Below are 11,960 nucleotides of genomic sequence, written 5' to 3'. Positions count from 1 at the left end.
CCTGTCAGCTCGACAGATTTTTAGCTTTAACGAGAGTACAATTTTACCAGAAGTTAACCTTGTGTTACTGTTTCAGTCCAAAAATATTTAAAGGGTACCTGCTGATCTAAATCCTGAGTAATTGCAGCTTCTTTAACAACCTGAACAATTTTTTACTTTTTTGTTACTGAACATAGGGGTACAGACCATAATTTTGATTTTTCTCTTCCTAATCAGCATCTACAACCCCTGGTAAAACAAACAACCCCTGTAAGGTTGCAGATGATTTTTTAACAGTATTTTCATTAGGCAGATGGTTCAGAGGTGCACTCTCCCCGCAGAGTATGCACCTAAATTCAAAACAACAATCAACACAGAATGACTGCCTCCTGCTGGAGGAGGTATTTCACCTGGAACACTGAGAACACTGAGCCCGAACCAACCGCCGCACCGATGCCCCAGCGGGCGGGCACTAGGACCCTGCAGTTCCTGGCCGGCCGCTTCCCTGGGCGGAGAAACACACACGGGCACACACACACACACACACACACACACACACACACTCACGGGCACACACACACACACACACACACTCACTCACACACACACACACACACACTCACTCACACACACACACACACACACTCTCACACACACACACACACGGGCACACAGAGGAGCTCCTGACACTCATCACTCACATCGGAGAGTGACAGCTATCACCAATACGAGGACTCCGTTAAGAACACTAAGCCTGTGCCGCATCCCCCTGCCGCTTTTGGCGGGGGGTGCCGAGAGCGCGGTGCCGGGCTCAGCCGCAGGCGGCCGCTCCGCGGGGGGGTCGGGGAGGCCCCGGGCCGCCGCCGCCAGCTCCGAATGTTAAACATCGAGATCTACACGCTCGGTTTTCCAGGTAGAGTGCCGTGCCGGCGTGAATGACGGTTTTTCTTAAAAGTGTTAGCCAATTTTTATGGGGCCAGTCGATATCCCTGAGCCATCGCCTCCAGTACAGCTGGTGTAGTCTGAGTTTTTGCAGCCCGTCCTTATTAATGCTTCTCTCTAAATCTTGAATAACAGAAAAATGCCGTTTTTCCCAATGTGGCTGGCGACTCTGCTCATAGCTTACAGGAGTAAGAATTTTTCTTGCCATGTCCATATTCCCTTGCGCCAAGGTTTTTTTTCGCCTCACTTTTACCTACGGATCATTCTCAGTTAAGGGAGGACACAGACCAGACAGTTCAGATTCTTTTTCAGGATTTACAGCATCAGGGTCTAAAAGATTATCACACCATTCTGCTTCTTCAAACAATAAATTTGGCTCTTTAAAGTGTCCCTTAGCCTTGCCCAGACCAATCAGCGTGGCTAAGTTTTTTATCGGACTTACTCCCCGCTTTTCTAAAAAGCAAAAAGTCTTAGGGCTACCTCTTGTTCCTTGTTCCTGCCCGGGCAGACTTCTTTTAATTCCTTTCCTGTATCGCAGCTTGACGACCTTCAGGACTATCCGATCAGTAGCTAACGACCAGTGCTGGCTTTTCCTAGGTTTCCCCAAATTCAGCCTTCATTATATAATTCCTTATGGCCTTTCCCGGTTATACGGCTGCGGCCGATTCCTCAGTAGCCCCCTCGGTTCGCAGTACCCCCTGAAGCAATATTGCGGATCCGCTGCTCCAATGTCAGACTTACAAATCCCGGCGCTTCAGGGGACGGCACACGTCTACTGCACCAGGCAGCGACCTTATCGCCTTCCTGCTCCGAAAATCCGTTCCGCCGCTTCCCGGGTTCCGTTCGGTGGAAAAGCAGGGTTCGGGTAACCCTGTTCGGCGCGCCACTTGCGGCGGGCGGAGGAAGCAAGCAGCCGATTCAATGTGAAGGACAGAGCAAGCTTCAGCTTTATTGAAAGAAATCACCCCTTATATAAGCGCTCTACAATAACCATGCCTACTACTCACAGATCTATTGGACACATGTAACAGGCTACATTATAATGTCCCGGCCCCTTGTGGCATTTCAGATCTGTCACAGCATCTTCCCTCTTCTGGCCCGCCTTTTTTTCTCAAGGTGGTTTTTACCATCAAGGCCATTGTGTACCTCAGTTTCTCTCTTTGTTAACATAACAGTCCTTTGTTAGGCATAACTGTACCCGGGGTTTTTTCCTCTGTTTACCTCAGGCGGCTGTGACCAGCTCCTGCAGAGAACCACGGCCTTGCTCTCGGCAAGCCGTTCTCCAACATCCCTGTGTTTCACACATTTCATATAACAGACTTCTTTTTGCATAGGGAAAAAATGGGCCAGAAATTGTTTCCAGTTGAGCGCTAGGTGTCAGCATTTTAAATTACCGATTCCTTTGCACTGTCGGAAAGTTTACCGTTTGTCCTTCCTTCTGCGTGGCGGTAGTGTCAGCGTGGCAGTCAAACGTGCAGTTGCATGCTTCTGTCTACTTTCTCTTACCACCAGTCATATGGCAAAGAGCACAGAGCTAAAATAATTAAATCCTTTACCTGACTGAGTTATTAGGGTAAAATGTATTAAGTCTGCAGCATGGGCTAGGAGCTTTAAGTAACACTTCCTACAGAATATAGCAACTTTGTCCCAGAGAGGGTACTGATTAACTTGACTCATTAATGCCTCAGTTATCTGTATCCCGCATACCTTTGCCTTCCTCTTCAGTAAGTTCTCCTCTTTATTTTGAGAGGGAAGTCTCAGAACAGGAAATACTGGTCTGAAACAGACTGCAGGTCAGATGGACCCGGACCTCCCAAGGATTACAAGGCACATATATGAGAACGAACTTTGCGAAGTGATGCTGAGTCCCAAGAGGACTGCGGGAATGGTGGGAGTTGGATGCAGGAACTGTGGGTACTCTCCTGTCCAGGTCTTTCATGCACAGCTGGAACTGGAAATATACCCTCTCGCCTCTACATATTATAGAGTCTCCGTGGAAATGAGTTGACTTTTTCCTGCTTTATGAAAACAAACTGATGCAAAAATACATGTTTGAAATCTACAACACGGAAGAGTAGAACATTCTGCTTTTCCCAGTATACTCAAGGTGGAGAACTGCTTTTCTGATGCATACAAATCACTCTTTTTTCCCTGCTGGAGTCAGGTTATTTTATGCTTACTATACCAAGTGACTTGAGCATAGGATCAGCAATATACATACATGCACCCAAACACACGCATAAGTATGCATGTATTTTATGCTTCCTCTTGACAAGTCAATATTCAGATACCTCTCTACTTTCTTGCAGATTTTCTTGAGTCCAACAACATTTGGTGTCAAGTAAGACCAAACGCTACCTAGTTTTGGTCAACAGCTATGTAAAGACACCAACACTCTTTCATACCAGAAGTGCTGTGCCAGAGGCAGAAGCGATTGTTTCCGATCTACCTGCTGGGGAGGCTGAAGAGGTTACCATTCCCACACAGCAGCGCAAGAGCAAGCACTCCTCTAAACACGGTCTTTAATCCTCTAGGAGAGAAAGGTTTCGTCTACGACACTGCTCTCGCCTAAGGGAAAACATTGCACATCTTAGTCAGTTTTCTAAAAACCAGTAAAGTTAGAATTTACACGAGAAAGTTTCAGAAAACCGGGAGTATGAAATCGTAGAAAAGGACATTGTTTCAACATAGTATCGCTAAGAAAGATAAGGCAGAAAACAAAAGATTGGGGGCGGAAAAAATGTATTTTTAAAAGTCTTGTTTTACAAGTATTAAAAGCAATGTTTAAAAATCAAAATACTAGAAGATACTCTGGAAAAACTGACTTCTAAAGCACAAGACTTTTCTGTGACAACTCCCAAACAATGTCACAACTCCTGAAAATCCTGCATTCAAAGGATTCAAAAGGAACAAAGGTACGATCCAGCTCAAGTAACCCTCTTTAATGGCACTTCAAACTCCATAATCCAGCAGTCCATCTGACCAGTCTCTAAAGAATGCGTCGAGGCACTCTGTGGCTACAGAGCAAAAGGGTTGGCATGAACCGACACATCTTTAATGCGAACCTCATTGAGAGGTCGGTAGGTTTTCTCATTCACAGGCAGCTTCTCCAGCTCATCCAGGGTCTCCAAGCCATCAATAACTCTGGAAGAAAAGCAGAAATGCTGGGAATCTCCTAATAATGATTTAGATTTCACAGCTGAGATATCTCAAAGCAGTTTACAGTGAAGTATCACAGGGCAAAGACTTTGCAAGCAAATGGTACAAGTAAGACTGCCAAAACATTATATATGGCATATATTTTGAAAGGAAATATTAAGCACCCGTGACAGATTCTGCTGAAAAGCACAAACAATTCCCACTGACCTGACAGTATCATAGTTTACACCAGCCGTAGCTGTATAAAGACCCTGGCTGCACTTCCTGGCAGGCAGGACCGACCAATCATACCGTAGGTTTCAGTAGCAGCAAGCTGCTCTCCATACCAAAACTTCACTGTGAATGACGGAAATCCGATGGCCGGAAAATCCATTTCCAAATGTGAAACTATCATTTCTAACCTTCTGACTCAAAGACAAGATTGGACCGAATCATAAATAACTGTGTAAATCTAGTGGTACAAACATGCTTAAGCTTTCGGATCTCCTGTCAGGCTGAAGAAGTGGCAAGAGAGATTGTTGTAATAAACCTCTTATTTTTTTTGTTTAAGTAACTAGCTCTGGTAAACCTTGATAGTTTATTTCCCAGTAACGGACTTGGCAGAAAACACCTTGTGCTGTTCACAGTTCAGTTCAGTCACATTCATCAACGCTTTGAATCTAGGACGCCGGGACTGCAGGCCAGCAGGGGCTGCATGTGCTGTCCTGCTGATTCTGCAACTGCAGCTGGAGTATCTTAAACCTGCCACAGAAAACCTGGCAAAGTTCCCCTGTCAGAGCCTCTACTCTTTTCTAACAAGTCTAAAACACCTACTGTCAATCACACTTCTAAACAACTCAGAAATGAAGGGAACACCTGTATTTAGATGCCTATAAACAATACATTTGATAGAAAATTGTATTTTCACATTTCAATAGTTTCCTTTGAATATTTTACTCCATTTAATAAAGGCAACTTTTTCTCAGCAGATTCACTTGTACAGTAGAGACTTTTTAACAAGCAAAAGAAAAGACTACCATGATTTTGAGATAGAAAAAGCAGAATCTGAAAGACTCAAAAATCGAACATTTGCTTTAAGGATCCATTATCAGTAGTGTCTATTAAGAATGTTTTAAATAATGATGCATCTTAAACAAGCTCTGTGGTTTTTATCTGACCAACAGACAGTTCCACCTAAACAGAAGTACAATCATCAGTACCACACCCATTGCCAGATTCAGTCCCAGATCAGATTCTTGTTTCTCAGTAAACCCTACAACCATGTATCCAGTTGTTCTGGAGTTTGCTGAAAATCAGGCTGCAGCCCTTTGGCCATGGATGAAAAGGCAAGCTGGAATAACTGAGGGGGGGGGGGGGGGGTGTGGAGGCAGAGAAGAAGAAAAAGAATGGTCCATTATTGAGGTAATTTTTAATATCCTTATTCCCTGCAGTGAAGAAGGGAGTGGCATTTTCGAGCAACTAATTCTGGTGACAGTGCAAGAGCATACATTTACATATATACAGCCAATATTTTAAACAGGTTTAGAACCAGAAGCTTCTAAATTTGCATTGCATGTGCCCTGAAATATTCAGATCCTCCACACGCTATGGTATGGTGGCTTGCAGTCGGATCACTTACTTTCCAAACACAGTGTACTTCATGTCTAGGTGCGGTTGCTTGCCGTAAGTGATGAAGAACTGTGATCCATTGGTATTTGGGCCATTGTTTGCCATTGAAACTACCCCACGGACACTGTGCTGAAAGAAGGGAAAAACCTCAACATGGATACACATGTGTAGAAGCAGGGCTTTAGCCTGCACGAAGTGCTCTGTGACTGACTACTCTGCTTCAATACCATTATCAGGAAAAAAATCTCGACTGCAAATATATTCCAACACAGTCCATAATTAGCTCCTCAAAATTGCCCTTACAATGAAAAATTACTTCTTTCCCTTCAGAACATGAAAAGCACTTACAAATTCTTTCTACTTCTGTTCTTGGTGACGAAAACCCTCAAACTTAACTTGCCAAGTACAGAAATGCCTGTTCCCCTTCTAACAAGAAGCTTTCTATCCCTTTATTGCAGGATTAGACTTTGCTTCACAGTTAATAGAAAGGTATTTAATACAGTACAACACAATGCTGAGCGTTCTCCAATCCGTAAGGAAAATCCGTATGAAAATAACCGCATATTGCGAGCACAGAAATACCTTCAGGTATTCGCTGAATTCGTCTTCAAACTTCTTGCCCCAGATGCTGTTACCTCCTTTCCCAGTGCCTGACAAAGAAGCACCACAATACACTACTGGATTTTCAGACTGAAAATTCTAGAAATAATGTACTGTTATAACATTTTACAACAAAGACCACAGATAGCCTGTAATTCATTTGAGGCAGGGATCAGGTGCTCGTGTCTTGTTACTCAGCAGAGACATAACTCTAAATAAGGGACATCTATTAAGTAGCAGAACAAGGCACTGACATATCCTCAAATTAAATTCAGTATGAGTACAAACCCGAAGTTGAATCGGATTTTCCCCCAAACAGTTGACGCTGTCTGGGACATTTCCCCCAAATGCTTTAAAGGCAGTGTAGCCTTTCAGGCAGAAATCAGAGAAACCACAATAGCAACTGCTACCCGTTCCACCTCTGGTGAGCCAGCAGAACCATCATATTTAGTGGAAACAGCTGGAAAAGTCTGTAGAATGCTTTACTACTGCATGTTTATTTAGAACTAGGGTAATGGCTGCTCCTCTGTAAACTCATCACAGAAAGCTAATCTCCCCATAAAACCCTCTGTCAACAAAACAATAATCCTTATATTTTACTTTTACTTTGTTTACATTTTGGTTTTAAACTTTCATACTTATCATTTCCTTTTATTTATATTTTATTTTCCTATAGAGAGACCCGAACAGAAGAATTTACCTAATGGATCTCCTGTCTGAACCATGAAGCCCTTTATATTCCGGTGAAATATGCATCCATTGTAGTAGTTACTAGCACAAAGAGCCAGGAAATTCTAAGGAAGTGAAACAAACCACATTAACAAACAATTCAGAAACAAATATCCTCTCACTAAAATGACAGCACTGGCAAGACCAAGTCTAACCCTTTTGCCTCTGCTTTGCGTGGTGACCACCTGAATTCCAATTGCCACAGAACAGTCATAAGCAAATTATAGTTAATGTGCCCCTTTGACAGTGTCACAGATACAAAGGATTTTAAATAAAGCTTACAGCACAAGGCTGTCTGACTTGAGGAGCAAACAAGAAGCCTAAGACATGCTCAGAAGCATCACTCTCATTCAACATTTTGTAAATGTCAATTTTGTAATCAACAACTTCATGCCTCAGTTTTATTAGTTAAAAGGTCAATTATTTGAATTTAAGCTTAAGTTTATTGCAGAAAGGAAAACCTGGGGCCTCTGACAAACTGGGAGTGATTGTCACTCTCTTAAAACCAAATCTCTGCAAGTGTGAGCAAACCCAGGGAAATTGGGAAATCCCAGGCCATGTGCCGTATTTCCCCATAAGGGCAAAGGGCACTTTGGGAGATGCTGGAACTTGAAGTGGCCCTTGGCTAAACTTCATCTGGTGAGAAACGGGCAGCAAAGCTCTAGGCAGTATGACACAGTGCACGATTTCCACAAGTGGCATAGGCACTGTACCGGCTTAAAATATTAGTATTCTGTTACGTGAAAAGATGAATTGCAAAAGCCACTTCACCTCCTCTACAGTCTTCACTATTTCTACTGCTTTGTTCTGACACTAGGCAATCCCGCTTCTGTTACTTGACTTACTTCGCAGGTCTTTGGTGTCCGCTCACAGAACAGTTCAATTTTAATATCGCCTACGTCAGTATGCAGCGTGACAGCCTGGGCAAGAGGCAGAAAATAATAATGAAATCAGCAACGAAATACTAACAGACTCAGTTTGATGTCCTAGCACCACCAAGAACATACGCAAACGTTACATGCATATAAACACTGTTCCGCTATTTGGCCACAGGCAAGGCTACTGTCAGAAACCTTCCTCTTCCTCGTTTCCAGTGAAATGACCAGAAAGCACTTGGTCTCATTTAGTTTCAGGACACATCAAGTTCAGCACAGGAATGCAGCAGCTCTGTTTCACGCTGTTACACTCCAGAGATACATTAATCATTTGCAAACTGCACCTGCACAGTCACTGCATTGCAAAGTTGAAGAATCGAGGTTTTCTCCATTTCAGGTGATAGTGTGGCACACACACCTCACTGCTTTACAGTCAGAGGAACAACTGGTGTGTGTTAGTTGCCAGAAGCCTTCTGAGTGATAAGGCTAGTTCTGAATGGCACCACATAAAATCTGCCTTCACAAACAAGCAAATCTACACAATGACACACTTTTCTTAAGAATTTATAAATAACCTTCACAAAATTTAAAATGGCAGCTACCCATCCACCTAAGCAAATATATCTCTATAGGCCAAATATATCACAGTACTCCTATGGAAAGTGCTAAACTATGCAAAAAAAAAAAAAGATACTGTGGGTTTATACTCGGGAGAAGCGTACAAGAAAAATCAGCATCATGCCGATACTGGCATACTTTCCCAGAAGTATACGAGTAAAGAAGTGAAGATAGTAGTCTACAATGTCCATGAAGATGCTCTAAGAGGTGTATGGACAGTTTAAGACACACGGTCTTACCTTCGTTTCCTGATTTGCAAAAACTGTAAATGCCTGCAAGTGTAGGTTACATACACTCAAGCAGGACTGTGTGTTTGCGACCTGAACAATGCTTCCATGGTAAAAGAAACCAAACTGGATTACCAAATATTGGCCAAAGTAGGATTAAAATTTAGGCTCTGAGAACTGAAGGTCTAATTATATTTTAGACCAATGTAACCTGTCCTATTTTCCTTTCTACAATATCTCGTTAGAAGTCTGAAATGAAAACCTAAACTTTTCATTACCAGTTCTTCACAGCAGAATAAAATGCGTATTCCTTTGAGATGCAGAGCAGATATTCAGTTTCCACTAGATGACCATTTCAGGAAGAAGTAAAATATATAGAAAGGGCTATTGTTCTCACCATGTCTGCTTATTCAAAAGCTGAGGTAGATCGTCTACAGCAATTTTCTGCAAAGAAAACATATGAACACCGTTGGGCTTTTTCCTAACAGTCCACAGTTCTTTTTGATTCTGAAATATCTGTGTGGTCCTATGCTTTTAAAGCACACAGTTTTACAGTGCCATTCAAGCGACTCTGTGGATAAACATTTTATTGCAATTTACTTGTAACTATGCAGCATGTAAAGAACTAGAAAGGAGCAGAACAAAATAACGTAGAAAGAGGGGTGGGGGCAAAAAACCCTTTCCTAGGATGAAGGTTTATACTAAGCAATCTCAGCTTTTCCAAAGAGTATTTTTTTATAAATGACCGAAATTAACAGAGAAAAGCCACATGCCAGTTCCTAAAGGGAGGTGTGATTCGGAGCCACCTTCTGACAGCTGCCAGTATCTGCAACAGACAGCTACCTGCGTTCGAGCACCGGATCAGACTTCCTTTATCGTAGTAGTAGTTTAAAAAACAGCCTTTGGAAGGATGACGATAAACCGCAGTTCTGTGGAAATCAAGAGCTTTAGAGGCCACTCTGTTCGGCGTGTGCTGCCCTCCCTGGGCAGCCCCCAGGTTCGGCGAGGCCTCAGGCAGGCGCCGGCGGACCCGCCCGCCGCGGCCCGGCCCCTCACCCCGGCTACTGCCTGCCAGGGTGGCGGGGCGCCAGGACGAGCACCGGGCCGCCAGGACGAGCACCGGGCCGCCAGGACGAGCACCGCGGCGCTGTGCACCCGCCGGTTAAGCCTCCCAAGGGACGAGCGCGCTCCCCGCAACCCAGCGGCCCTCGGCTCCCACCTGACCAGCGATGGCTCGGAGCTACCGCTCCTTTCCTGCCGATGCGAGGTACTTGCTCCGACGGCCTACGCGCACGGCACGCCGGCTCCGCTCGCTCGCCCCGCTGCTGCAGGGCGCGGCCCGGCTCCTCCACCGGCGAGCGACCCACCCAGGACGCCCGCCATCCCCGCGGCCGCCAGCTCGGCCTTCCCGCGCCGCCCCGGCGCCCTCCCCCTCGCCTGGCCCCACGGAGGCCTCGCACAAACCTGCCGAGGCTGGACGCGGGCCCGGCGCCGGCCGCCGGGAAACGGCTCTCCGGCTCCCCTCGGGCGGGCAGGAAGGGGCCGGGCTGCCCACGCCGCGGCTCAGAGCCGGCCCGGCCCGGCGCGGCGAAGAGGCCGCGGCCGCCCCCCTAGCGCGGCGGAAGCGGCGGGGCCGGGCCGAGCGCAGGTTCCGCTCTGCAGCTCCGGCTGCGATCCGGCGTGAGGTAAGCGTGGGGTCCCGCGGCGGCGCTTCGAGGCTGCCTGCCCCGGTCCTGCCTGCTTCCCCGGCCCCCGCCTCCCCCCCCGCGAGAGGCAAACGCTTCTCCGGTTAGATCCCGCGGGTCGGTTGCAGCGTGCGCGGATGGGTGAGGGGCAAGTTCCGTACGTTTCTGGCACGATTCTAAAGGGCCGGTTTCGGTGCTTCGCCGGGAGCGCCCCGGAGGCAGGAGGGAGAGCCCGCGGCCGGCGCGCCTCCGACGGCAGCGCCTGCTGGGGGGAGGCCGGGCCGCGCTGCCCTCTGTCAGCGGGGCGGCATTCGCCGCTGCAATACTCTTCCCTCTGCTCTGCCAGCCAGCGAATTCCCAGGGCTTATTCCTGCGTGGTTTCGCCCCCTCTACAGATAGCTGCATGCTGCTGCCCGGCACTCAGCTGGTTCGCCGGCCTCTCCGCTGCCTCCGCGCTTTGGGCCTCCTGCCCTCGCGCTCCCTCATGAACCTCGGGGAGCTCGTTTCTGCCCTCGGTGACTTTGCATCCCCCTCTCTGGCTGAAAGCTGGGACAATGTGGGGCTGCTGGTGGAACCAAGCCCTCCCCACGCTGTGAACACTCTCCTCCTCACTAACGATCTCACCGAGGAGGTGATGGAAGAGGCGGTGCACAAGGCGGCAGACCTTATTCTTTCTTACCACCCTCCCGTATTCACACCGCTCAAGCGAGTAACGTGGAAGACCTGGAAGGAACGGCTGGTGGTCCGAGCCCTGGAGCACAGGATTGGAATTTACTCTCCGCATACGGCGTATGATGCCATACCTCATGGAGTCAATAACTGGCTCACAAAGGGACTTGGTGAGATTCCGTTTAAAAAACGTTAAATGGTTCGTTGTTATATGCCATTTTATGCGGGGACCTTCCCTCATTTTCCTTTCTTCCAGCTTTTACAAGTATGATTTGAGGACTTTTTTTTTTTTTTCCCTTTTTTTCCCCCCAGTATGATTCTTCTAAGTACCCTAAATGTATTTTAGGGAATTTGTCTTGGAGAGGAACACCAGGTACGAACACTAGGGGACATTTTCAGATGCATGACTGTGGTACTGGATGTAGTTGGAACGGGTGCAGCATTGATTGCAAAGTTTAGACCACTGACTCTAAATCGCCACCCTTAATTTATAAAGTGCAAGTCTCACTGTTTGCAAAGGACTTTTATCCCGTATTGTGCCTAATAGAGACAACAGTCATCACTTCTGGTCAGGGAGAATGGATTCAAGTGCAATATTTGCATCTTTGTGTTGCACCTCTTTAGGATATGCGCTAAATCAGTGTTATCCAGCCTTATAAAACAGCAATCTTATAAAACCTTGTTAAAAACCCTTATCAACCCAATGACTCTTTCAGGCTGACAGATGTGTGTCTTCCTCCAACAAATTTTCATTGGCCCTAAAATGGAGGTGGTAGTTACTGTGAAACGATAGCAATACTGACGTGAGGCCTGAACAGAGGAAAAGGACTTTAACTGTGGCCCCTTGTGTCCTGCAGCATCCCCAGTGA

The 11,960-nt window shown here is 46.3% G+C and overlaps 1 protein-coding gene across 1 annotated transcript; it reads right to left on the bottom strand.

Moving 5' to 3' along the window:
- Window positions 1-3,648: 3,648 nt before the first annotated feature.
- Window positions 3,649-8,632, bottom strand: LOC141962672 (peptidyl-prolyl cis-trans isomerase-like 3). Its single transcript, XM_074911034.1, has 6 exons — window positions 8,600-8,632; window positions 7,863-7,937; window positions 6,989-7,082; window positions 6,271-6,338; window positions 5,699-5,817; window positions 3,649-4,065 (listed from the first exon to the last, which is right to left on the bottom strand). The coding sequence occupies exons 1-6, from the start codon at window positions 8,630-8,632 to the stop codon at window positions 3,939-3,941; spliced, it is 516 nt and encodes a 171-aa protein (XP_074767135.1). The 3' UTR covers window positions 3,649-3,938.
- Window positions 8,633-11,960: the final 3,328 nt, after the last annotated feature.

This window comes from Athene noctua, chromosome 7 (genome assembly GCF_965140245.1).
Source record: "Athene noctua chromosome 7, bAthNoc1.hap1.1, whole genome shotgun sequence".
NCBI lineage: Eukaryota > Metazoa > Chordata > Aves > Strigiformes > Strigidae > Athene > Athene noctua.
This window is presented reverse-complemented; position numbering and strand designations above follow the sequence as displayed.